This window comes from Micropterus dolomieu, linkage group LG22, assembly GCF_021292245.1.
Source record: "Micropterus dolomieu isolate WLL.071019.BEF.003 ecotype Adirondacks linkage group LG22, ASM2129224v1, whole genome shotgun sequence".
Classification (NCBI taxonomy): Eukaryota; Metazoa; Chordata; class Actinopteri; order Centrarchiformes; family Centrarchidae; genus Micropterus; species Micropterus dolomieu.
Window position 1 is genome coordinate 18,356,582 of NC_060171.1, and position 27,954 is coordinate 18,384,535.

The 27,954-nt window shown below is 41.9% G+C and overlaps 1 protein-coding gene across 2 annotated transcripts; it reads left to right on the plus strand.

Moving 5' to 3' along the window:
• The first annotated feature begins 37 nt into the window (after positions 1-37).
• ptprq (protein tyrosine phosphatase receptor type Q) lies at positions 38-27,936 on the plus strand. 2 transcript variants are annotated; one of them, XM_046037459.1, is made up of 43 exons: positions 38-174; positions 812-872; positions 1,615-1,726; positions 2,369-2,477; positions 4,296-4,410; positions 5,739-5,808; positions 5,924-6,123; positions 6,297-6,525; positions 6,646-6,774; positions 6,866-7,012; positions 7,471-7,634; positions 8,312-8,828; positions 8,972-9,133; positions 9,257-9,436; positions 9,521-9,628; positions 10,018-10,299; positions 10,413-10,694; positions 14,129-14,449; positions 14,530-14,805; positions 14,929-15,080; positions 15,381-15,522; positions 16,477-16,752; positions 16,850-17,221; positions 18,137-18,246; positions 18,459-18,645; positions 18,743-18,981; positions 19,194-19,263; positions 19,607-19,765; positions 19,990-20,257; positions 20,342-20,415; positions 20,533-20,632; positions 20,857-20,985; positions 22,195-22,239; positions 22,893-22,919; positions 23,095-23,176; positions 23,840-23,930; positions 24,076-24,152; positions 24,450-24,584; positions 24,725-24,850; positions 25,046-25,191; positions 25,461-25,596; positions 27,390-27,513; positions 27,603-27,936. In XM_046037459.1, the coding sequence occupies exons 1-43, from the start codon at positions 161-163 to the stop codon at positions 27,638-27,640; spliced, it is 6,783 nt and encodes a 2,260-aa protein (XP_045893415.1). In that variant the 5' UTR covers positions 38-160; the 3' UTR covers positions 27,641-27,936. The 2 variants fall into 2 exon arrangements, with proteins under 2 accessions (XP_045893415.1, XP_045893416.1); XM_046037460.1 differs by lacking the exon at positions 22,195-22,239.
• Positions 27,937-27,954: the final 18 nt, after the last annotated feature.

Sequence of the window (27,954 nt, forward strand, 5' to 3'; positions counted from 1 at the left end):
TGTCCTTCATGAGTGCCAGCCCCTGTACGAGGAGTGCGTGTCGTGAATGTGTCTGATCGTGCCTTCTCGCTACGTTGGGAGCAGGCAGTTGGGTGTGTGGATGATTACCTGGTGAACCTGCTACCAAACCAGGGAAAAGTCACAGTCCACCCTGCACTGGATGGACACATTCAGGTATACACACATAGTCAATGAAACATACACTGCTAGCATGCAGTAACAAGGGTTTTTTGAATTCACACTTAGTTTTTCACCTAATAAACTCAATGTAGATGCTCGGACAACAAGACATGCATGCATTATCTCTCCTCCCACCCCAGCCTGGCTCTTCCCGGCTGCCAGGTGTCAGATACCCCCCAAAATGAAACCTTACACAGCACATGCACAGAGCACACAGAACACAGAGTTGAGTAATAGATCTCATTATTTATTAAGTTGGCCTCATGAGCTCAACCCTGAATCATTCATTTGCTTAAGCAGCTCTCCCTAGAGAGAGAGAGGGAGAGACCAGAGGGAGAACGTTAGCCTCGTGCTAATGAAAGGACCCACTGCCCTCCCTGGCTAGCCACTAAAATCTAAAATTTTGGAATACCTCAAGACCAAGAACTGTTCATATCCAATGCCTGGACCACTAACCCTGTGACATTTACTAATGCCACTAACCAGCTTCTAGACCCGGAGTTATTTCTGTTCAGCTCAGTGGATTACCTGTAGTCCACTTCTAACAATATTGGACTAACAGTGAATGCAGCCCCCTCTGGCAAGGCCTCTAACCTGCTGTGTCTAAACTAAAGCTAACTCTGCTACTCAGCATGGCCTTCTTCTCCCTCATCCTGCTGCTCACACTCTGCCTGGGACAGGAACAGTCAAAGGTAAGAATTCAACACTCAGTATCTGGCTGTGCACACACAGTAGATTTTGATATACAAAATATTTACAGACTGTTACACTGCTCTTGTATCTTCATACACATATTTGTCGTCACATAAAATCCAAACCATGTACAGTGAGGTTGCCACAGATGTAAAAAAAAAAATAAAAATGCATGGTCAAATTTCTGGGAGGTTGTGTGAAACACTGCCATTTATCAGACTGATGTCAGAAGTGCAAATGTTCAATGCAACACACACCAAAGCAGAAAGCCTGCAATCCGGTTCTTCTGTCACACAGACATAAGCTACGATATGAAGATACAAAGAAGTGCAACCACAAGCAGAAACAAGCTGTTATGTTTTCACAACCACCCACCGTCATATTGATACAGATGGCTGAGGACGTAAGGTTCTTCAAATAGAGTTGTAGTGATTCTGTAGTAAGCTGCATAATAAAATACAATAACAGAAGGCTGATTGACCTAGGGTTATTGTAATTTCGATGTATTCTTGCTTCTATATGCAGAAGTTTTTCAGAGGAATCTTGAATTTTAATTATATGTTCTGAAAAAAAATTATGAATAGGTTAAAAAAACATACACAAGGAGGAAAATAAATACTCAAATAGTCCTGAATTAATTGATTGACAGAGTACGAATCGGCAGCTATTCTTTCTATTGTCTGACTTGACAGGACAAACCTTATACCAACCTAAGTTACCTAAGTTTTGGTGTTTTCGCAGGCTGATGTGGTGAATGTAAGTCCGGGGACACAATATGCTGTAACAGTCACAGCAGCCTCCTCCTCCAACATCAGCCCTGGAGTCAGCCGCATGATCAATACTAATGGGAGTGGTAAGATGTGCACACACACACACACACACACACACACACACTGTTTGTTGTTTGGATGGGGTTTTGTTTTTGGATGTTAAATGTCCATCAGGTTCTCGTCTGCCCTCTGCTGTTTAATTCACTCCCTGTATAGCGCATGTACACACACACACACACACACTGAGGGAGAGGACCTGGTACAGTAGATGTTCGTTAATGTGTATGTGTGTGTGTGTATGTGTGGGTATACTCCCTTCCCTGTTTAATTCCTCTTAGGTAACTTAAGCCGCTGCTTTTGAACTGCAGGATGAATGGGTCTGCAGTTAATGTCAGTGAAATGCCACTGCTATGTGAGGCCTTATTCATCAGAGTTCGGCCTAAAACACACTCACACACACACACACACACACACACACACACACACACACACACACACACACACACAAGCTCGGAGGATCAGTCCCCCACAGACAACAACACTATTCTTCAAATGACTTTGGTCCTGTGTTCTGTTAAATTCTGATATACATAAGATGTTATTTATCAAAAGAGTAGTATTGGATTTCTGCATTGAACACAGTAGAAAGAGGGAAAAGATGGGATGAGAAAAAACACTCTCCTCTCCTTTCCTCTCCTTTACACACGTCCCTTCTTCTCCACCAGTTCCTGGTCCACCTTTAAACCTAGAAGGAGAGGCTGTGGGCTCCAATGGTATACTGCTCTCCTGGATCATGCCACCTGGTGCCAAGAACATTGACGGATACGTCATCAGGTAATTGTTGTGTTCTTGGAAAACTGTGATTCAAGATTTATTTTGGTACTTTTGCGTGGGTCTGCACAGGTTGTGAGTCTCAAATTTACAATTCAGGAGAGCTTTATTTTCTTTGTCAGTGACAACAAAATTGCAGTTTCCGCCACCAATCAGGTACTAAGTCATCATGAGGTCATGAAATATTAAATATAGAATTACGAAATATACAATTGATAGAAGAAAGATGGAATGTGAATAAATAAAACAAAGTGCCAAAATAATGGCCCCTTTCACAGTGTCAAACACACTTACTGGCCACTTTATTAGGTACACCTGTTCAATTGCTTGATAATACAAATAGCTAATCAGCCAATGACATGGCAGCAACTCAATGCATCTAGGCATGTAGACATGGTCAAGACAACTTGCTGAAATCCAGGCCGAGCATCAGGATGGGGAAGAAAGGGGATTTAAGTGACTTTGAAAGTGTGCCAGACGGGCTGGTGTGAGTATTCCTCTACTGATCTACTGGGATTTTCACGCGCAGCCATCTCTAAGGTTTACAGAGAGCGGTCCTAAAAAGAGAAAATAACCAGAGTACAAGATGACAGAACGGCAACATTAACTCAAACAACCAATCGTTACAATAGATACAATACAACTATACAATAGGAGGTTTGAATAACGTTGTCTAACGAGTCTCGATTTCAGCTGCGACATTCAGATGGTAGGTTCAGAATTTGGCATAAACAACATGAAAGCATGGATCCGTCCTGCCTTGTGTCAACGTTTCCGGCTGGTGGTGGTGGGGGTGTAATAGGATATTTTGATTTGTGTGATATTTTCTTGGCACGCTTTGGGCCCCTTAGTACCAATTGAGCATCATTCAAACATGACAGCCTACCTCAGTATTGTTGCTGACCTTGTCCATCCCTTTATGACCACAGTGTACCGTTCTTCTGATGGCTACTTTCAGCAGGATAGTGCACCATGTCACAAAGTTCAAATCATCTCAAAGTTGTTTCTTGAACATGACAATGAGTTCACTGTACTCCAATGGCCTCCACAGTCACCAGATCTTAAAATGGGATGTGGTGGAACGGGAGGTTCGCATCATGCATGTGCAACCGACAAATCTGCAGCGATGCTATCATGTCAATATAGACCAAAGTCTCTGATGAATGTTTCCAACACTTTGTTGAAAGTATGCCACAAAGAATTATGGCATTTCTGAAGGCGAAAGGGGGTCCAACCCGGTACTAGCAAGGTGTACCTAATAAAGAGCATATCATAGCTTTATTATAACTGATGCATTAATGTGTGAGCAGCATTTTTGTTGTATTGGGTCTAGTTTGGGGTTTTAAGTACTACTACGTGTTAGGCAGTTTAATCAGCAGAAAGTCTTATAACAGAGTTCTAAAAACATAATTTTGTACAGTAGGCCTAAAGTAAGGAATATTTTGACATGTTTTTATTTAAATCAACATTTTCTACAACACAAGTGTCTGTTTCTTGAAATAAGAAAGAATAAGGCAAAGTGGATTTTTGAAATGTTTTGAAACAAGTTCTAAGAAAAGAATAATTTCAAGACTCTTTTGTGATGTTCCCAGTCAAATATGTAGAACTGTCACTTTAAAATGAAGTGGAGTAGAGGTAGCATGAAATGGAAATACACTGAAACTGTGCTTACTTTACACCACTTGCAGTTTTGCGCCTAAATCTAATAGCATGCATGTCTTTTACTGTTGCTTTGTGTCTTTCATCTAGCCCCATACTGCTTATACATGTGTAATGTAAGTTGGGAGACGATGAACTTAAAATTTGTTTCATTCCTTGTAGGTACAAGGAGGTGTGTCCTTACCCCGATCCCACCTTCACACAGGTGACCAAGTACCTGGACGTACCAGAGACACTGCTCACTGACTTCATCTCAGGTTCTACATACCACATTGAGGTAAGATCCACAATTCAAGATTCAAAACTTTATTTCCATGACAGTGTTGATGATAGGAATTTGCTGTTGGTGAACTCAAATACCCAAAATTCAGGACATCACATAACCACACTGTGAAAACCACTGATATAAAACATAAAACTATAACTATAGCCAAACAATAAAACTGTTATGCAAATATTTATACAAAGTAAATAGAACAAGCTTTCTTGATGGGATGCTACACTTACAGGAACCACATTCTAAGGATATTACTGTTGTATATGGGTGAACATATATATTAGTAAAATATTTATATTTAGTAGATACACACCTGTCCCGCATTATCATGTGGATTTAGCTAGCTAACATACAGCCCACAGGACCAGACTATTCTCTTGATCTGGCTGAATACTGGTAATCGATCCTGATTGCATTATTAATCAGGTAAACAGATCTATTAATCAGCCATGCCTCTTTCCACTGTCTGTTGTCACTGAGCTTAAACATGATCATGCTTATTAGTTTTCAGAATTCATTAACCCTCACTGACCTTCATACAAACGGACTCTGAGAGACTGACACACATCGTGATTATACCTGCACATACTGTGTTTTTGTGTATCATATTACCACATCCCACCTGTGAATTTTTTGGCCCACCAGATCATGCACAGAGCTGAGCTCATGAGGAACTTCTTCTCTTGTTTTGGCCCATACTGTATATCTGACGGGCTAAGAAAGTTATATTCACGTTCTGAGCAGTTAAAATCATTCATACAAGATGCAACAAATTCCCATCATAACGCATATTTTTGTCTATTATGTACTCCTTATTTTCCAGTGAACAGAAATAAATGAACAATAAAATGAATGTTTTTAACCTGTTTTCTACACAAATCATTTAGTATTGGAAATTGGTTGAAAAATTACAGAAACAAGGAAAACTGCACTGTAAACAACTGTAATTGACTTCTTAGTCCATTGGGAGAATTTGTTTTCGTTTTATGTATTGGCAGCTAAATATGAGACACAATAACCTGTGAAAACGTATTTTTTACAGCGTCATTGTTGTAAGAAAAAAACTCCAAACACTAGTTTTGGTTATTTGCAAGCAGAAATTCAGGCTGAGGCTAAGGTCTGTTTACGTACTGTAAATGTGTAATTTTGTATCATTGTTGTTCACGTGTTACTGGGATCACTGAATCTCCTCTAACATTGTGTCATTCCAGTTGTGGTCATTGCCCGAGATAAGCACCTAACCAGGATCTGATGACTGCCTTTTTGACAGGAACATGAATAAATCATTATAAGTAATGCCTACCAACTCTCTCACTCTGTCCATTTAGGTAGCAGCCATAGGTCCAGCTGGAATAGGAACCTTCAGCAAATCTTTATACATAAAGACAGCTGAGTCCCGTGAGTATTCATGCACACTTGCATAATGATCTCGAAATCTAAAACAGTATTTGTATATAAACAGTACTGTACGTATATGTGTGTGTACAGTAATTTGTGTTTGCATTTCCTGCAGCCCCTGGCCTGGTGACCAACTTGACAGCGTTTGCTCAGAACCACACCTTCGTCGTGGTTACCTGGTTCCTGCCGCACCGCATCAACGGCCTCATCACAAAGTTTGCTGTCAAGGCTAAACACGCTCGTACTGGGCAGACGGTCCGCACGCTGGAGGTCAACGCAGAGGACATCATGACCGGAGCGCTGCCTCACTGCAATGTACTGCATTATACTGTCAACCTTTTTCACTGTTATTGTGAAATGTTCTGTGTCTGACAGGATTATAGATGCTACCAAGTCACAAGGTTGACCATCGGTACAATATAAGGCTAGAAATAAATGTTTTTCTCATATACCCTGTGTCTATGTCCTTTTTGTTTTTTTATGTCTAGGATGCAGCCGATATCCTGTCCCGTGCCACTCTCAGTCCCTTGGAGATTACAGCATCGTCTCCACCCATCACCCTCTCCGCCGTGCCCCCTGCAGCTGCCTGGAGTGTGCCCATATCAGTAGGAGTTGATCAGTTACGACCTTACACTGCCTATCTGTTCGAAGTGTCTGCCTTCACCTCTGATGGAGAGGGGCAGATAGCCTCCACTATGGTCCGCATGCCAGAATCAGGTGTGGTAAAAAAGAAGCAAACCAGGGTGTAGTTTTTGTTTAATTTGTGAATTAGAATATTATCTTATATAATAGTGAATGAATGTGAAAACATTATTTCCATTTGTTTGTCCATTGCAGCCCCAGAAGACCCGCCAACTAACTTCTCTATAACCAATATGACGTCTCGGTCAGTCTCCGCATCCTGGAAATCTCCCAACATTATCACAGGAAAATTTACCTACATGGTCTACCTTTATGGACCTACAGGTTATTAAATATTGTCTCTTGAACACACTCATGTGCATGCATAAACATGCTGTACACATCCATACAATTTTCTGTTTGTTCTTCATCCCAGGATATTTGTATGAGAACAGCACAGGAGACATGCGGTTCACTTTTACTGGTTTGAGCCCCTACACGAGATACACATTGGGGGTCCGAGCCAAAGCTGCTGGAGAAGTGGGTCCATCAGCGCAGGTCAATGTAATTACTCCTGCTGAAGGTGAGGGGAACTCATGTCTTTTTGTATTTAGATGAATATCAAGGCTGCAACTAATAATTACGTTCATTATCATGATACACTCTTTTTGATTACAGTAATTGAATAATTAGCAGTAATAAAGATAAGAAAAAAAGAGTGAAGCAGCAAATCTTTACATTTGAGAAGCAGGAGCCAGAGATTGTTTTTCGTAATTTGCTTGAAAAGCGCCTCAAATCAATCATCCAGATAGTTGCTGATTACTTTTCTGTCTTTCATTGGCTATTTGATTAATCGAGTAATCTGAATAAACATTTAAACGTTCAGTTTAATATTAAAGTTACTGAGAAGTATGCTTCATCAACACGTGCTAAACATACTGATAACACACAATTTGTGTGCGGTGTGAGTCTGTGGTGCCTTGTGAATTTGTGTTTACTTGTCTAACTCCACCTGCCTCATTTGTATGTTTGTGTGAGTAGCGCCCAGTGCTGTGCAGGATTTGATGGCAGTAGCTGAGGATTCAGTTTCAATCCGTGTGAGTTGGAGAAGCCCTGCCCAGCCAAACGGTCCGATCACCCAGTACAGACTGCAGGTTCTGGTTGACGACATTCTGCTGCAGGACATCACCCTCACTGCAGTAGTGGTAAGCCAGATGTTACATCTATGTACTGACATTATAAATATATTCTATCACAGCTCAGTACTGTTGAAAATTCAGTGTTAAAACCTGAGCCTGTTCTGTTGAAAAGGTGGGATCAAATTTGACTGTCAATCTTCACATACACTTGCTGTACATTTTAAAGAAAAGTGGTCCCATGGACCTGTAGAGACATTTTTTACAGTGTAAAAACTCCACTCTTGGTGATTTTCAAGGGATGGACATAATTTCATAAACACTTGTACAATCTATTAGAATTGTATTCCAGTGTTCCACGAATCCATTTTAGAGAGGCACTGATTACACTCTTTGGCCTTTTCATTATGATGTATATGTGTAAATTAACATATTGTTCAGCTGTACACATTTACTCATCAACAATTGTTTATATGCTTTATATGCATAAGATGGTGCTATGTCCACTTCCTGTACATACTGCGCTGTAAATAGACACATTTCTTAGATTATTGGGACTATTATAAAGGCATGTAGCCTGTAAGGCATGTCTACTGTCTTCTGATTCAAGTAGACATTCCTCTAAGGGCTGATAAGCCAAAATGATTGAGAGTCACTGCTTTGCACTGCACCCAACCTGAAGAAATCAACAATGATATTAACATATAGATAACAGAATTTAAAATGTATATTTTTTCTTCCTTCAGAATACAACTGGTTTCAATGAAGATACGACACTTCCCCCTAATGTCCTTAACAAGCCAGGGCGGAGTAAGAGAACTGCTGAGCTCAGTCTGATTACATCACCGCCGACTTTCACGGCCACTATTTCCGATCGCACACTGCCCACTGGTGTGACTGCTTCCAGCCCCACACACTCTGAACTAAGAGGCGCTGACCAAATTCCCAACACTGATGCTCAACCAACTGCTGACTCCATGATCACTGAGATGCCCAGCACCAGTTACGCCTCTGCTTCACATTCTAACAGCACAAATATTCAATCTACTGACTCTGCAGTCTTTGGTACCTCTACATTTTCTCCTACCTCTGTGCCACCTGCTACATCTCCACTCTGGCTGACAAAGCAGCCACATGCTGGGGATATGACCTCAGTCTCGCCCCCCTTGGCACTGACCCCAGGCCAGTCCCACTTGTCCACACATGATGCAGCAATTATGGGACACTTTTTAACACGCAGTGCTACAGCTTCTGGTACTATAGGTGGGAGAGCACTAACTATTTACACTGCTTCTTGTAACTTCCTGCAGCCCTTGAGAAAAGGATTTTCATCTGTTACAGTGCTTATAAATCCTGTGTGTGCATGTGGTCTTGTGTATCAATCTGTGTCTGCATGCTTGCCACAGGTGTAACAGTGAGAGAGGAGGTGATGGACGTTTTGTCTGAGGAGTTGTCTTACCTTGTCTCAGAACTGAATCCCTTCACTGACTACACGTTCAGGGTAACTGCCTCCACAACTGTGGGAGAGGGTCCTGCAACACATATCACTGAGAAGACCAGGGAGCAGGGTGGGTGGTCACATGTCACTTGCAATAATCATTCATTGCAAATAAACCAAAAAAAAGGCCTGTAAAAGGTACCTTTAAAAATGTCTTTGTTACTAATACTATCTTATAATATGTGTTGTTTAGTCCCTAGCTCAGTGCTTGAAGTATCCTATCAAAACATCAGCTCCACCTCCATATTAGTGAACTGGGTCCCACCACTCAACCCCAATGGATGGATCACACATTACACTGTCTATGGCCTCAAACTGCACAAAAACCAGGCCCTGAAGTGGGTTACTAACACTACTAGCATACTGATAACAGGTAGAGTAATCACCTTCTCTTCACATTTCTATGCAGTCGTTATAATTCTGGTCTGTTGCTAAATATCTTTGCTCTAATGTATAGATTTGGACAAGCATACTGGTTATAAGCTACGCGTAGCTGCATCTACAGCTGTGGGAGAGAGCTCTCTGTCTGAGGAAGATGACATCTTTGTTTTCACCTTAGAGGACGGTACGTGCTAAACACAAACTGTATACACAAAGAAACACAGTGTCAAAGCATTTGTTTTGAATAAGTGTGGTGGAAGTAACACACATTTTATAGTGAATGTTGAATGAACATATCAATAAATGTGTCATGGATTAAAAAATGCAACTACAGGAAAAGTGGCTGGCATCTAGTGTTGTGTTTCAATGTCAGTGACTGAATGTCGTCAAACTGGTATTAAATATGAAACATTAGATTATCAAATTTACCATGTAGTTATTGAAAAACCAATAACATTTGATGTGATGCTACATCAGTTAGCTCTTTGTGTTTCAGTCATGACTTATCAATTCAATCACATTTTATTCAATGAAAGACCAATCTGGGCTTTTTCTGTTCTTTCCCGTGCTCAGAGCCCGACTCCCCCCCTGTGAACCTCACTGTGGTTGAGACAAGTCCCTCCACCGTCACATTGGCCTGGTCTGCACCAGAGAAAGCCAATGGGGTGATCCAACGTTATGAGGTCCTGTATAAGAACGAGTCCTACTCTGCGTTGATGAACACATCCTCTAACAGCGTCACCCTGATCCACCTGAAGCCATTCTCCTACTACAACGTGTCTGTGAGGGCGTACACGCGTTACGGCCACGGCAACCAAACGTCAGACACTTTATACCTGTTATCTGGCGAGGATGGTGTGTTGATGGATGCACCCAGTCACACAAATAAACATATATGAAAACTTTTAGTAACAATTTCAGCAGTTCAGATTTTAGTACAGGTGGATGTTCTTGTGTTCTCTTTCCAGTCCCAGGTAGTCCTCCATATGGCGTCACTCATGAGTCAATCAGTCCCAGCGAGGTGAACGTGACCTGGCACCCTCCTCTGCTGCCTAACGGGGTCATTACCCACTACAGCCTTGAGCTTTGGAATTCCAGTCACTACCTGAACCTCACTTCCCCAACCAACTACATCCACATCACACATCTGCGGAAGTATGCACACTACCACGTCATGGTTCAAGCACACACACGCGTGGGGCCTGGAAACTACAGCAGCGAGCCGCTCAACATCACCACACTGGAGGATGGTGAGCGGGACGGGTGGGGTGAAAAAGCAATGGGGGAGGGTTTGTTTTCAGATGCAGCACACTGCATGATTACATCATGACTGAGTTCGAAGGGCATCTGATTAAATCTGACTTTCCTCTTGCCTTTTCCTCCTCAGTTACAGCACATCTTTCTGTTTCAGCTCACTCTAATGATGTTACATCACAGGTATTTGATGCCACGTGACACTCAAGTCTCCCATCAGGACTGAGGGAGCACAAACAACAGAGTCATTATAACTAACCGGTTTCATTTCAGGGTATCTCTGGCACATTCCCGAAGGCCTTTCAGAAGAAGTCCTAATAATATTTAAAAATCACTCGTCAGTTCAGCTTCTGTACTGATAAGCCAAACTCCTATTTGTATTATGTTACTGGAAAGTCTTTCTCCTGCATCTCAGCTCCAGACACAGCTCCTCAGTTTCTCCACGCCAGGAAGTTGTCAGACTATGAGGTAAAATTGTCATGGCAACCACCACTTGAAGCCAATTCAGACATACTCTACTACATTGTCAGAGTTTGGTGAGTTTCTTTATCTACTTATCTCTGTCTCTTTGACTCTCTGTTTAAAAAACAGAACACATTGCAATATAAATGGGTGCTCTCTTTGTTAGGAACAAAACAACTGAGCTATGGCAGAACGTCACAGAGACATCAGTGGTTATTAATGTAGACTCTGAGAGTCGCTACAATGCCTCTGTCTCGAGCTGGACAAGACTGGGAGATGGAGGAGTACTGATCTACATCAGCTTTACCACCACCAATGCAGGTGCTGGGTGATTGTAATATAAATTTTGACAGATAACTTCATCATCCTCACACACAAAATAGTCTTTACCATGTATTTCCATGAAGGTTTTCTCACTTCCTGAAAATTTGTCTGTATGTCCTTTGTGTGCTCCCTGGCTTTCAGAGCCATTTGACCCCCCGCAGAATGTGACTTTTGCAAATGTGACCGCCTCCTCTGTCACCTTGCTGTGGCATCCGCCTACTGAACCCAATGGAATTATTGTACACTACACAATTTACTACTCTCATAACAACAGTGTGACTGAGCAGGTGAGACACATATACTGTATATAGAATACAGATAAAGCTACACTAATCAAATTTTTTATATCAAAAATGGGTTAAATGACGGGCGTCTGTGACAAATTATCACCCAACTCTGCAGTTCCTCTCAGCTCTGCAAGAGTTTAGTGTGTTTTAGCTCACTGTGTGCATTTTCTGGCTCGCAACTTCCTGTTTTGGTTCACTGTCGCTGCTCTCATTAGCTTTGTTTCCTCACTATACACTATTTGCACAGGACCAAACAGCAAACAGGCAAAGTTAGCAACCAGCTGGTGAACATAGTGGAACATTATTGCAGCTAAAGAGCTAAATGTGTCTCTCAGGAGAAGGTGGGGACACAAACAGAACAAAGAGAATAAATACATTTGTCATATGGACACAAACACAGCAAATGAATGCTAATGTTTGTGTCTGCTGCATGTTTACATAGCTAATTCTAGCTCATAGCAAATTACTAAAACATTCACAATATCAACTTTATAATGCGAAATATCAGTATTGTGTTTACAGCTTGTTCTACTGCTCCCAAAGTGGTCTAAAGAAAAAATCTGAATAAATGAGTGGAGAAACAAATTAAATGCAGATGGCTCACGGTGGACCAACACCTGACCAAGACACCTAATTTTGGGTTTTTCTTTCATTTGTCATCCGTCTGTAAATACACCACAAAATCTTGCTCCTGTTTAAATACGTGTTTCAGTGTATCATAATGCTCTTTTTTTTTTTTACCCATAGAGGGTTCCCATTTCAGACTTACCTGCCCGTGCCTCTCCTGATTCAGTCCTCTGCTACACTCTGACTCGGCTGATTGGGGGCACAAACTACACCTTGTGGATGACCTCCAGCACTGTGCAAGGGGACGGAGGAGTCCGGAGCAATCCACTAGCCCTGTTCTTACCAGAGGATGGTCAGTCAGACCCACACACACACACTCACACACAATCTCACATACACTAATATAAATTTGTCAAAAAGAATAGACATAAATTTAAAACGCTACATATGATGAAATATAGTTATTGCAAACAAAGATTGACAGTCTCACTGGAGGGCTAGTCTGCACACTTTTTTCAAAACTCTTTGACTTCAAAAAAAAAAAAAATACATAAAAACTCTGGGATTAAAGGTGTAACTTTCAGCCTGTTCGTTAAAGGAGATAACAATCGGTCTGGCAAACTGGCTCTCTTTCTGTCTGCCTGTGACACTGCGTCTTGAAGACAGCCAGTTTGCGTTTCCTTTTACTAAGCACGACGAAAGTTGTGAGGGATTAAAAAAACACAAAAAGAAAGAGAGGGCAGAACCATGTACCATATGAAGACACAGGGGAAAAAAACAAAGCCTGATGTGCTTTTTGAAAGTTCATACTGTGCTCATGCTACAATCACATTGTTGCCATGGAAACCAACATTTGCATATAGTGTTTAAATGTATTTAGTCTTTTTGATATCCTCAGAGAAAACGTGTACATAAAGCTGATCTCCTTGTTTTTATGTGATTTTGGGAAAAATAGTGCAGACAGCCGCCACAGCCTGTGTCACATACAGTACATGTTTGTATGTTGGGATTTATTTTTCTTGTAAACAGTATTCTCTGTCTCTGAATGATTACTGCTCATATTGACTCTGTATCTCTGCCTGTGCTCTAGCTGCTCCACTCTCAGCCAAGCACCGGACCTCCAGGGCACCTTGTCTCTCCCGCACAGCCATGCCCAGCAGGGGCTCACTCCCCTGGGCTCAGACCCCCACACACACCTGGCCCCTCATACCCACTCATTCATCTTATGGATCTGTCGAGTTTAATCTCCCCTTTCCCCTTCATCTCCCCTTTTTTTCCCTACTGTGTGTACCATGGGTTATTTTCGGAGGGGCTGAGATGAAGAACAGGATGAGTATTTTCTCTTTGATCCTTTTCTTTCCCCAGGTTTTCAGTGGTTTCAAGTTTCCCTCCTAAACACCTCTGTATATCTCTGGATGGCATGTTAATTTCATAGAATATTATTTGTGTGTCTGTTTACTGTACTGTTTTACTTTGCTGTGTGTCTCTGTTGCTAAAGTAATGTCATGCCGTATTGTTCTACTTGATGTGCTGTTTGTTAATTACAACAATACTGCCAATGATTGTGACAGTGCTTGTGATAGAGAATGATAATGATGATGATGATGATGATGACTGGTGCGCTGTTCATTTTCCCTCAGACATCAGAGTGCGTATGGTTGATTGATGCCCCAATTTAATGCCTCGTAGTATAATACACTCACATCAAGAGGCTCAGAGTTTTCAAGTTTTTTCACTGGTAGTTAATAATAGTCTATTATTAACACTATTCTACTTGTCTACCTTTTCAGTGCCAAGTGACTCGGTCCGAAACCTGACAGCTCAGATCTTCAGCTCCACAGCCATCATCGTCAGCTGGGACCCTCCCCTTGAGCCCAACGGCCGTCCCTACTACCTTCTCACCTTACAGGAAGCTGGCATCTCCCCAAATGTATCCAACCAAGGGACTCTTGCTGTCAACAAGACCATCAAGCATACCACAACTGACAATGTCTTCTTATTCACAAGACTCAAGAAATATTTCCCATATGTGTTGACTGTTACCCCGGCTACTGGTGCTGGCCCTGCCTACAACCATACCAGCACGATGTACCTCAGAACGGATGATGATAGTGAGTTGATCTACGTATACATTCAATTATTGAGTATGGCAAATGTACTTACTGTGGCACTGACGCATGTTTCTGTTTAGTTCCTAGTTCTGCTCCATTACTGGTGTCCACCAGGAATCTGTCATCGTCCTCCATCGTAGTGGTCTGGCAGCGCCCTCTGGAGGCCAACGGGGAGATAATCGAGTATACCCTCACTCTGTTTGGCCCAGGGGGCCCCAGCCCAACATCTACCCCCAACACTTCGTTCATCCTCACCAGCCTACTTCCGTACACAGCTTACAACCTCACTATTACGGCTGCAACGCGTAAAGGCTCAGGGCCTTATCTGCTGTTGCAGCTGCACACCGATGAAGGAGGTCAGTTTGAAAGCACGTTTAAAATGCCCTAATGAGATGGTATTTATTTATCAAACTATGGGTGTACATCTGCTCTCTGTTTCAGTCAGTCTTCATCTCTATCTGCCTAACTTTGTGTTTCAGGCCCCATGTCTCCTCCCCGCAACTTGACTATATACAACCACACAGCAGTCTCTGTGTGGCTGAGCTGGGAGCCTCCGCTGGAGCCCAATGGAGTGGTGATACAGTACGGCTTCAGGATCCGAGACCTCATCACACACACCGTCACACACAGGGTACCCTTAATTTCACACACCAAAAGTTACTCCACAATAACAACAACACACACACACACTTTACACACACTCCAGAGACCCACTCAGTATGAGCAAGAGAACACATTGTCACACTTACGGTAGCTCTAATTTCACACCCCAGATACCACTCAGCAGCAACATTATACGTACACACATGGGCAAATATGTGTGCTGATACAGTAAAACGTTATCCACTCTAGTAATCAGGATTGGATGATTTAATCTCCTGTGTGTCATTTCTTTATGTGTGTGTGTGTGTGTATGTGTGCACAAATGTAGAATTCCTCTGGTCCATCGACGACAGATTATCTATCAGGCTTCAGGCCTCATAGCTCCTACGAGATCAGTGTTTACAGTTACACCAGAGTCGGCCATGGGAATCAGTTCAGCATCCCCGTGACCTTCACAACTAACGAGTCAGGTAAAGTACACACTGTCTACCCACAAAGGATTTAACACTGATTTAGGTTACCGCTCACAATTTATGGCTCAAAATTAATCAGTCTTAAAAACTAAGATTTGTACAGTATATACAATTCAACTCGAAATATTCTGTTTGTCCCTTAAGGGGCAATTCAAGGAAAGCAGAGTGGCAAACAAAAAAAACCACAAAAAACATCCACATGCATGTGAAAATACAAAACATGACAGAGTAATACCTTTAAAGAAAAGAAGGAGAAAATAAGTTGAAAGACACAAGTACAAACCCGTAGTTGGTCATCAGTGTCCAACACCACAAAGGCATGTGTCAAAGTGTCTGTCTTTAACCTGAGCTGTTTGCAAATCTTAAGGCTTCTGAGAGTAAACCAAACTTTCTTCTATTTGTTTTAAACACAGGCAATCTAAACACATTCCTGATAGAATTGGCTTTAAGTAGTAATAAAGGGAAGTAACAACAGGGGGACAAATCAATAAAAAAAGTTCAAGCACTTTCATTAAAAAAGGATATTGTCGATATTCTCCAATCTGCTCCAAAGAAGTTTAGTTTGTGTAACCAGTGGAGACGCCATTGAGTCTTTTTCACAAGCACATCTGTATGACGTTGTTTAAAAAGGCTCAGCAACATAGCACAAGACAAGCCGATTGTGATTCCGCGGTCATTACCTCAGAGGTACTGACTATGCAACCATAGTCATTACACAAAAAAACAGAAACAAATAAAATGTAGTGATGATTGTCCAAAGTACAAGATACATATAAGATCCACGTAAAATGTGTATCAGGATTTCTAATGATTCCAGTAATAGAGAGTCCTGTGCAAAGACTATGTGTGTATCACGCTATACAAATACAGAAACTTTGATTATTACCTCTTACAGTGTAAAGTGAAGAATGCTAATATAACAACATCACTGTCTCACCTCTCTGTCTGCAGTGTCTGACACTGTGGGGAACCTAACCTGCTCAGGAGTGAGCTGGGATTCAATTCATTTGTTTTGGGAACCCCCAGCCCACCCTAATGGGCAGATTCTTTTTTATGAGATTGCATTGGAGTTAGACTTGCAGTCCTACACACACCAGGCTCACACACAAGAGTACACAGTGAATGGGCTGTCACCAGACCAGGAGTACACACTCACTGTGGCTGCAGTCAACTCTGCAGGACCTGGAGACACAGTAAACTGTACTGCTTCCACTCTATCTGAATCAGGTATTCAGTTTTATTGTAATCTGTAGCAGGTTGGCTTCTAATTGCTTATAAAGCAATGAAGAATCAATACAAAAGTCCTCTTTGTCTCCCTTAACAGTCCCGGCTGCCCCTCGCTTCCTCACCATCTCTCAGGTCTCACCTAACAATGTGACACTTCAGTGGGCTCCACCGCTCTCCATTCCAGGCCTGCTGAAAGAGTACCACATCATTGCACAGCTGCTTTCAACTGTTTGTGAACCAAACATACCAACTACTGCACAACCGCCCCCAGAGGAAAAACTGATCTCCAGTTGTGTGGACTCTAATGTCACAGTGTCAGTGAATGCTTCGGATGGGACTGAAGAGAACCAAAGCCTCACACTCCAGTCCCTGGCTAAATACAGATACTACCGCTTCAAAGTGGCTGCTGTGACCAACGCTGGAGTGGGAGAATATACAGACTGGAATTATGAACGCACCCTGGCAGGAAGTAAGAACATCACAGTGATGACCTTTTTGTGTTGCCAGAGGAGAGTTGGCAGTTAGTCAGGACCTCAGGAGGAATATTTGACTAATATACTTTTTTTTAACAGGGATCCCAGTAGAAATCATTATGCAGATTGAGTCACTCCTATTCCTATCTAGATTGATGTCAGATGTTTCATTAGTGACTTGGGCCTCTGACATCAAGACCTAGGCAAGGCATTTTATCTCGCTCATGTTTTCATGAAGATCTTTATGGCTTTACCTGTTATAGTGTTATAGGCAGTTATAGCATCGTAATAACATGTAATGTACCATAATAAACTGCTGTTTTGAGAAATTAAAAACATGTTTACATGTTAGGTTGAAACATCTTAATGCATTCAGAATTAGCAGACTGGCAAGATCAATATCTCTTCATGACTTCTTGACAGTGGTTCACATATTCATAGCACTGTATTGCTACCCTGCCCTAAATACATGATTCATCATCAGTGCACAATGTTAAAGCACATCCTAAAATGAAGCAGGCTGCAAATTCATTCAACCCCAGTCCACAGCAATGCTTCACAACTAATTAATAGTCATGTCAGAACACAGACATATGAGCAGATGCAAGAGCCATTATAGGCCATGTGACCACATACTGTATGATAACAGTGTGGCTTACATTTGGTTCGATTAGATTCCAAGTGATTCCAAGCAATGGCATAGAGGAATGATCAATCAACATTAGCACGATAACACAGCAACATTTATCTTATTAACAGACTTTTACCTTCTTTAAAAGTCTGATTATTTATTACCTTTAGGTGTAAAGATCATCCGTGATAAAACACACAGTAAATTGTAATTTAATTTAATTTAATTTAATTTAATAGCACATAAGTGTTTCTGTGTTTTTTTTTTTCTCCTCCCTCAGAACCCGATTCCCCTCCCCGTAACCTGAAAGTGACCCCTACCTCCAACAGCCTTCGCATTGCATGGGAAGCTCCAGCTGTTCTCTCTGGACCGACTTTGTATCTTGTGCAGGTCACCTCATTGAGTTTCATTTTTACACACACACACATACACACACACACGCACACAAATGTGAATATACCACCATTGTAAGTGTCACCACAGTTAGTGATCTCAGACATGGTGTTATGTTTGTCATAGTTTTTAAAAGAAGTAGCAGCTTAAAGGCAGGCCAACCTTTATTAAAGTTTTAAATCTTTCCATGAACTCTCCTGTCATACCAGGTGGACGGCCCTGATTTGAACATCTCAACAGTCCGAGCTCCAGGAGAGTTGATGACTGTCGTTGTGACTAACTTGACTGCTTTCACTCGTTACTTTGTGACTATCACTGCCTTCACTGGTCCATTGGAGCATGCTGCCAGAGATGGGAAGGCCATTGGGCCTATTGGGTTTCAAACGCTGGAGGAGGGTATGTGGAAATGTACATCTTTGAGCATCTATGACAGCTGCTGCCCACCTGTAGATATGACTGAATATCTATTATTATTTTTCTACTCTGTCCCCAGAACCCAAAGACCCTCCTAAGAACGTGGTTGTATCACTTGTCCCAGAGGAAGTGAACCGTGTGAAGGTGACATTTAGCCCTCCAGAGGAGCCCAATGGAAACATAACCGCCTACTTTGTGTACATCTACGAAAAGGGCCAGCTGGTCAAGAACATTAGCCTTAATATCACCAAAAGAGACCAAAACATGCTGACTGCTGTCATAGAGGGCCTAAAGGGAGGACACAGCTACAGTATGCAGGTGAAGACCACATAAATATTACACGCACACACACACAGGCATGCTCATTCAGATACACCCTCATTGGTCACACACCTGGAGCTGTAACAGCAGAATAATCTGCCCAAACCCCTATAAGTTTGCCCTTGTTCAAATTGTTTTCTTTCCACCTTTCTGTGCTTGTCCATCTTTTCGACTGTCTTCCTTCCTTTCTTCTATTTGTCTGTTTGTAGATTTCAGCAATAAACGCGGCTGGTAGGAGTCCACCCAGCCCACATGTCCAGATAACTACACAAATCAAAGGTACAAGTCCCTTCTTTTGTGTGTGCTCCGCACTGCTCTACAGTGTTTCTCTCTTTCTTGTTGCAGCAGTGCAGCATAGATGCGAGATTCTGCTGCACAGTATCATTGCTCAGCACAACAGAATGCAGGCCTGTTCTGAAACCTCTGAAAGCAAATGTAGCTCAGTAATACTGTCAGTTGTGAGTTGATGTAGAGTTGCAGTTTCACTCTGACTATTATATGTTAATGCTACAGATTAAAATCTTCACACTGTGTTCACACAACTAACCTGTGTGTGTGTGTGTGTGTGTGTGTGTGTGTGTGTGTGTGTGTGTGTGTGTACACGTTCACACGTGTATTCTAGCCCCGGCCAAACCAACCCAGAGACCCCAGGCAGTGCTGGGCCATGGAGGGGTTGCCATGGTAACCCACAGGAGTATCACCATCCGCATGCCTGCCTGTTTCTATAGTGACGACAATGGACCAATCACAAAAATTCAGGTCATCGTGGCCGAGTCAGGGGGTATGACTCTTCAGTAACATTGACAGCCATCACTTTTAGTTGAATACACTTGGGTATCAGTCTTGTTTGTGCTTAAAGCTTCAAGTAGAATCTTATTTTATAGTACGTCACTCTGTCCTAAGCTCACAAAAGACCAAATATAAGCAAAAGCCAAAGGGCTTAACGTCAGCAGAAATTTGTCTCAGTCCCCCTGCAATTTTTTCCTCTCTTTCATCCTGTCACAGTGAAGGACATCCAGAACCTGAGCAACTGGAAGCATGCATTTTTTAATCGTCCTGCCCCTTACCTGACCGACAAGGGGTTCCCCAACCCAGCGTGTTTGTTGGGGGACAGGTCGTCACGCACAAACCTACATGTCAGAGGTGGTCGCAGTGTGTCTGGAGACAGCCAGACGGCAGAAACATATGTGATCGGACGGGACGATGGCTGTCTGGAGGAGAACAATACTGATAATTTCTGCAATGGGCCTCTGAAGCCTAACACAGTCTATGTGTGAGTGTACCATGCACACACAACTTGTACGTTGAATGTACATGTTTTACAAAAGAATAACGCTGACACTGGACTGTTCACCAGGTTTAAGTTCAGAGCCACTAACATCAATGGCCAATACACCGACTCTGAGTACTCAGATCATGTCAAAACTGCAGGTATTTATATTCATCCCAGTATTACTCTACATCAAAAGTGAAAACATAACCTGCATAGCCCCCTTTGTTGTTTTTGTGTAATGTTGTCCATTCTGTCTTCGCTCCCTCTCTCTGCAGTGGACGGGCTGTTGACCAGAGACGAGCAGATCATTCTGGGTGTTCTGCTCTCCTTCTTCTTGGCTGTGTTACTCATCATCATCATCTGTGGCTCAGTCAAGTAAGAAGGAAACAGGCATTGATTCATTTTCCAAAATGCTGCATTGATTTAGTATTAAAGGGAGAGTCTGTATGTTGATATTTGAATTCAACTGCCAAACAAATACACCCCTCCCTTCAATGCTCAGATTCACATTACATAATTTGCAATAAATCTGTTTCCTTTTTTATTCATTATAATTCTGTGTTTACCTACTTAACAAATGTGTTTGATTGACGTGTCAGGATTCATCAGCGTAAGAAAGAGGGCGGGACTTATTCACCCAGAGAAGCAGAGATCATAGAGACCAAGTGTAAGCTGGATCAGCTCATCGCTGTTGCAGATCTGGAGCTGAAACAAGAAAAACTCAACCGGTTAGTCTGCATGTTTAGATTTGATCTAGAAGCATCACTTTAACAAATATAACACACCCATTTTTGGCAGCTGAAGCTGGGTGCACACAACATGACTTCATGCTTGATTTAGTTGTTCCAGACAAGATTTTAAATCTAAGTCAACAAGACAAAAATCTCTTTGCTGCAGCCAACATGATGTGCACTCCTGTCATCACAAAATCTTCTAGTGTTGTGCAGAAAATAGAAGCAGCAGCACCACAGAACAACACAGGATCATTGTACTTTATAGTTTACCTTCAGTTCTCTGCAGAACAGACAAGTCATCCTATCTGCATCTCGCCCGCCATACACTCATGCAAATTCAGCACCTAGCCTTTCTGCTTGTCTAATTTGGCACAAACAGCTGCACAGACAATAAGTGCTGCAAGCTGGTAAGAAACAAAGTCAAATTCAGTGTTAGTTTTGGTGTTATCAAGGACACTGATGGCTAAGATGAGGCGAGAAACTACAGGAAAGAAATTTTGAGTTTTTGTTTTTAGATTTGTATTTGCTAATCTAGATAGACATCAGCATTGGAACAACCAATAAGCACATAAAGCTCCTCTCCCCAAATCTAAAGAATACCCACATAATGACAGATTAAAAAAAGAAAACAGAAATAGTGGGATGCGTGTAGGTGTCTGGTAATCTTCAAGAGGATTTAAATGAACAGGAACATTAAAAACATAAAACCCACATGAAAGAAGAGAGATAAATAAAAGTGTTTTTCACTTGGCAGATAACTGTCCCTTATCTGTTATGGATAAAAGTAATATAACTGCCCTACTTGAAAAATATTTTCCTGCCTTATTAAACATCCAATATGGAATTTTTTTCTTATACAGTGATTCTTCGCAATTCCTGAGTACAATTCCTGATAGTTCCCGAGGAAGTCATTTTCGCTGTCACACACTTTTAAGAGCACAGTTGCATGTTGTTCTCACCGTAAAGCTGCTCCAGCTGACAGCGTGTCTCTCTGCTCTGTTGATCAGAATCTCTTCATGACTTAGACAGTGGGCTGAGATCTGTATGAACACCACCTTTCTAAGCAGAGTTTATGTTAAAATAACACACTTTTCCTTGTCACTTGTCACACGAATGGCTCAAATAATTTTCCTTGCACGCAGACACTTGCATTGACTCGCCTTGGCTTTGTTTTTCTCTCATCGAGCACTTTTCTCTCACCAGGTATTCTTCCTTCTTCTTTAGACGGAAAGAAATTTATGTGATCCAGTAAGTTGGGCTTTTGACCAGTGCGTGCCATGTTTTGTTGTGCATGAATTATTTGCATGGTGTACTCCACCTTTCTTTTGTCACGATGTATGTCATCATCATCATGTTACCCATTAACGCTCAAGGGAAATCTCTGTGTCTGTGTTGTTTATTTAACCACTGGTGGAAGTCAGCAGATGAATGGATTAGTGACATCAACATTTAGCCTAAAGCCATGCCCTTCCTCCATCACTGGCAGGGACTGCAAAGCTGTGCTGACACTCTTCTGCTTGAAACCAGTTTAATATGTTAACCCATTCACTATCTTGAAATTGCTTGAAAGACCTAGCGGTCTTAGATGGCACAAATGGTGAGCGGCATCGTTAGCTAAGGATATGCGTAGCTACAAACCTTCAGGAAGAAACGCCAGCCACAAGGGACTAACCACATTCTTCACATAATTGTATTCCTTTAGATCAAAACGTTAAAGTCAGTGTCAGTGGATTTGATTAAAGATGGTCGGGCCTCCTTTGCTTAAACATAAAATGCCATGTACACTCATTGTGCATTGAGGATCAGTTCCGCTGTCAAGGACAAAAATACTACATTGTGGGTTCAGATTTTTGAGTTAATTTGTTTATTTTGGTTGATCTTTACTGTCTATTTTTGTCCAGGCTGCTCAGCTACAGGAAATCACTCAAGTAAGTCATCCTGCATTAACATGCACACAGTAGCTGCAGCGTAGATGAGCATGTCCTGTACTGCTCAATGTTACATGTTGTAACCTAGAATAAACATACAAAAAATAGCAGGGTTTTTGTACACCTCTCTCTGTTTCTCACACCTAGTGTACTTCTCTCCTTGCCTCTCTGTCAGGCCTGTCAACAAAAAGTCTTTTCTGCAGCACGTAGAGGATCTGTGTGCCAATGACAATGCCAAGTTCCAGGAAGAGTTTGCTGTAAGTGTTTGCCTACAAGCCGGACCGGTGTTTATCAAACATCTAACAATGTGTAAATTATGAATGGGATTAAATAATTGAAAATTGCCGGGAATTGACAAAAAAACAACAACCAAACGGGAGCATGAAGGAAAATCTGCAAATAGACAAAGAAAACCGATTATGATAAGAAACAAAATCAATGCCAGTTTTATTCTTGTTTTTTGGAACCCCTCACAAGTTAAAAGAAAAAGGTACAACATCCTGTCAAAGAAGCATTTGGAGATAGCTGCAAATAGTAAGATAAAACTACCCTATTCTAAATTATACATACTGCTTTATTTATTATTCATCCTGACCAATGATGTATACTCATTACCTAACACGTGTCAGATGATCCTCTGCCGCCGTCTCTGTACTGCAGCCACCTAAGACGCCAACAAGTTATTCTTAACCAACTTAGAGACCTCTGGCCCGCTCTTAAATGTAACAGTATTTTTAAAGTCAAAGATTTGATAAATTACTTTTTTTCTAAAGTTTATAAAAGAGACACATTTCTACTTTTATCTTTCACTTAAGTCCATAGTTTAACTTTTAACAGTTTGAAAAATGCTGTTCCTGACTTTTAACCTCTTATATGTGTATTTATGTGAATACTGCTGCATTACATCTTTATCTCCCCAGGAGCTTCCAAAGCTGCTGCAGGACCTGGCCACCACAGACGCCGAACTGCCCTGGAACAAATCAAAAAACCGCTTTCCCAACATCAAACCATGTAAGCTTTCCAGTGGCATGATACTTACAGTATACCAACATTTATTTGTGTATTAGCATTTAACTGTCTATGTATTTCATTACTGTTGCACAGCTGCATTTCAACTCCCATTTCTACCCCTCTCTTCTCACTAAACTGTGCCTAGATAATAACAACCGAGTGAAGCTGCTGTCAGAACCGGGAACTGCGGGCTCTGACTACATCAACGGCAGCTTTGTCTCAGTGAGTACCATCTATCAGCTGCTACAAGCCCAGTGGTTAACCTGGAGGGTCGCTTCCACTTCATCAGTCATTAAGTTAAGAAGTGGTTATGCAGGCATGAGACACAGTTGCAACTAGAGGAGTTTGTTGTACATTTCGCCCCGTCCCTTTCTGATTCTGTAAGAAGGATAGATACAAACACAGATACTCTTAGCTTATTAATTAGATTCATTTAATCTTTTCAACAGTGAAGAATGTTGCTGAAGGCATTTTTAAGATGTCAAACATAAACCTCTCTCTCTTTTTCTCTGTCTCTAGGGCTACCTTTGTCCCAATGAGTTCATAGCCACCCAGGGTCCTCTACCTGGCACAGTGGCTGATTTCTGGAGGATGATCTGGGAAACTGGAACGCACACCATCGCCATGCTCACGCAATGTTACGAGAAAGGCAGAGTGCGTCTTGAGAGACTTGCCCCTGTTATGGAATACCATTCAGAGGAGGCTAGGCTCCTTTTTGGGCTCCATTACAACAGCAGGATGGTTCTGCTAAGAAGATCTGATTAATGTGTGTGTGTGTGTCTGTGTCATTTCAGATTCGGTGTCATAAGTACTGGCCAGAGGACAATAAGCCAATGTCAGTGTTTAGTGACATTCTCATCTCCAAAGTGTCAGAGGAAGTCCTTCCTGACTGGACTGTCAGAACTCTAAAAGTAGAAAAGGTAACTAAACTAATAACCCCTCTCACACACACACACAGACACACACAGACAAACCACTTAAATAGTTAAACATTTGGGGTAATTCGCTTACACACCCTCTTACTGAGAGGTCGATGAGAAGATTGGTACCATTCTCATGTCTTTTCAGTAAATTTTTGTTTGTTTGCATTTTCTTGTATGAATTCCTCTGTGCAGCACGGGCAGTACATTCTGGTCCGCCACTTCAACTACACGTCATGGCCTGAGCACGGAGTCCCAGAGTCCTGCAGCACTCTCATTAAGTTTGTCCGAGCTGTCCGAGCCCACCGGCACGACAACACCACTATAGTGGTCCACTGCAGGTACTGTGGCACGTCACTGACATGCATAAATTACAGTAAGGTTCTTAAAAGTAAGTGCACTAACTACTTTATTCTGTTTCTGTTGATTAAATTGAGTTTCATATAAACAAAGTCCATCCGTAAATGGCATTACTGTCATTACTAAAATCGTCTTCTGTTCCTTTTGTGCTTAACCCACAAATAGAGAACACTATAAACCTCTATGTCATCTTCAGTGTAATAAAGCAGCAGACAGTATAATGGTGTGTTGTCGTCTGTCTGTTCCTTAGTGCTGGTGTGGGCAGAACAGGTGTGTTCATCGCTCTTGACCACCTCATTCAGCACGTCAGAGATCACGACTTTGTGGATATTTATGGTCTGGTTGCTGAACTGCGCAGCGAGAGGATGTGTATGGTACAGAATCTGGTGAGTTCAAATCAAATACAGTACTGTATTTTTTTCCCCTGTGGTTAAATTTCACAACCCAGAGAGAATACACAAAATACAAGAAAAGGAGTATCATACAGTATTTTGTCTTAAGTTGTTCCAGTACAAATTGCAAAGTAGTTGTCCTACTTTTTACTTCATGCCCTGCTGTGATCCCATCCCCAAGAGAAAATGTTAGGAAAATTCTTGTTTTCACAAAGGGAATGATCTGGCAATGGATTAAAGGCATGTGCTGAGCAGGATTCCCCTTCTTGAAACAGCATCAACCTATCCTAAAATTACCCTGTTCAGTCATTACTTATGGACCTGTGGTGTGTGTCTCGGTGTCTGCAGGGACGCTCTGCCCAGTGCCTGGGCGTCTTCTCAGTTTTATTGTTTTATTATTTCCTGAGGTTCTGTGCTTTTCTTTGTGTCCACATTTTTAACAGTGAGTTATGAGCCTGCAGCTACAAGAGCTGCTTGCAACCTGCGATGGCATGATTCTTTGAGACAGCAGTGTTCAGTGTGCCAGACAGCTAGCCATTAGCAGTGTAGTCCAGTCATATACGAACAAGAGCCTCAGCTTTAAGAGGGCGTCAGTCAGATTCAGATATTTTATAAACTTACAAACTGCTGGAGCACAGTGCCTTTGCAGACAGCTTTAGACATGCCCACAGTGTAACCCTTTTATTTAAAACACTTGTGTCGAAGTAAAAACACAGGCAATGAATTATAACTAGCATTTCAGGCACATTCACTTAAGTTTTCACTTTCAAAGACATTTCCTTGATAAGTGAATTGAATAAGGGATATATTAAAACCTGTCTAGTGGTCTGGCTGCTTCAGTTGCCATACTACACTGCCTAAGAGGCAGTTTGTACAAACATACAACACATACATTTGCGTTAAATTCAGCTTTAGTAGGTACAAAATGTCAGATGTCACCATACAGGTAGGACTAGTAAAAAATTGGTTGTCAGGCCTAGGAGATTACAGTTAAGTCTTGGCTATACCAGCTACTAACAGAACATACGTATAGCGCATGCCTTAGTTGCCAACACAAGAAAGGATGCAGGCCTTAACTGAACTGCAGTGAACTAGGATTACTCTCTGCCGTTGCTCCGCTCATTCCCTGCTCTACTAAGTGGTTGGGCCAGTGCAGCCGTGCATTGAGCTTGACGTTGGTTTCAGTTCATTTAGGTTAACAAATGGACGCAGACTTGGACTACACCAAAATCCTTCAGGAAGGTAGGTTATCAGTCACTCTCCATCACAGTCCCAACGACAGTCCCTGAGCCAGGGAAGGACACTAATGGGCATGCTCTACGGGCCAAAAAAACACAAAAGCATGAGGAAGCCTGAATAAACTTTTTCGTTCAGTGAGCAACTTTATTTGAATGAATTAAAACATTGTTTCCTGCTCTCTCACTAATACATCTGTGGCTGTGGCTGCTGCAGCATTAATAGACAAAATAATTTTCAGTATCCCAATTTAGTCTAGGTTTCGAATCTTTATGTTACTTTTGTTTAAGCAAGTTGGAAATAAATCTGCAAATAAGCTCTGATAGGTTTGTGTCCCGACCTAAGGGATAATCTTGATTGCATGTAAGTGATCCAAAATTCATGTGCTTTTTACACAATTTTGTGAAAAGAATATTGTTGTCAATCAGATCAGAGTTGTTGCAATTACATGGTCAGCCTCAGCCACCACTTGCTCAGTATCTGTCAATGTGTGTGTGTGTGTGTGTGTGTGTGTGTGTGTGTGTGTGTGTGTGTGTGTGTGTGTGTGTCAGGCCCAGTACATCTTCCTGCACCAAAGTACGCTGGAACTTCTAAACAACAAAGGCAACAGCCAATCCATCTGGTTTGTCAGCTATTCTGCTCTGGAAAAGATGGACTCCTTGGATGCCATGGAAGGTAAACAACACCATATGAACACACACTCAAATAAACCACACACCCACCACAGCACGGGACTCACGCCACACATTTGTACTGGTCTTCAGGTGATGTTGAGCTGGAATGGGAGGAGACCACTATGTAAAGACAGAAGGGAGAGTATGTTTTCGAGGGCATTGGGACGCAACCTGTTCACACACTCATGGACTGGACTGTTACCACCACACAAGGTTAGAGGAAGGAGGAAGAGGAGGAGGTGAACAGCACAGTCTGAACTGAACGGTCCGTCAGTCGACTTTGTTGCTCCACTTCACCCCACTTCTCAGTGCAGTCCTCCCTTTAATGAACCTCTTGTCCACTTGTTTTTCCAAGAGAGTGAGAGAAACAACAGACAGTGATAAAGTGGTAGCACTTTATAATAAAGCATTAGTAAATACGGAATTCATCATTTATAAACCA

Bases quoted from the DNA above. Each gene is read 5' to 3' on its own strand.
- ptprq (XM_046037459.1), top strand. The intron at 20,416-20,532 runs GTATTTATATTC...CTCTCTCTGCAG, and splicing joins AGATCATGTCAAAACTGCAG to TGGACGGGCTGTTGACCAGA. The intron at 23,177-23,839 runs GTAAGTGTTTGC...TTATCTCCCCAG, and splicing joins AGTTCCAGGAAGAGTTTGCT to GAGCTTCCAAAGCTGCTGCA.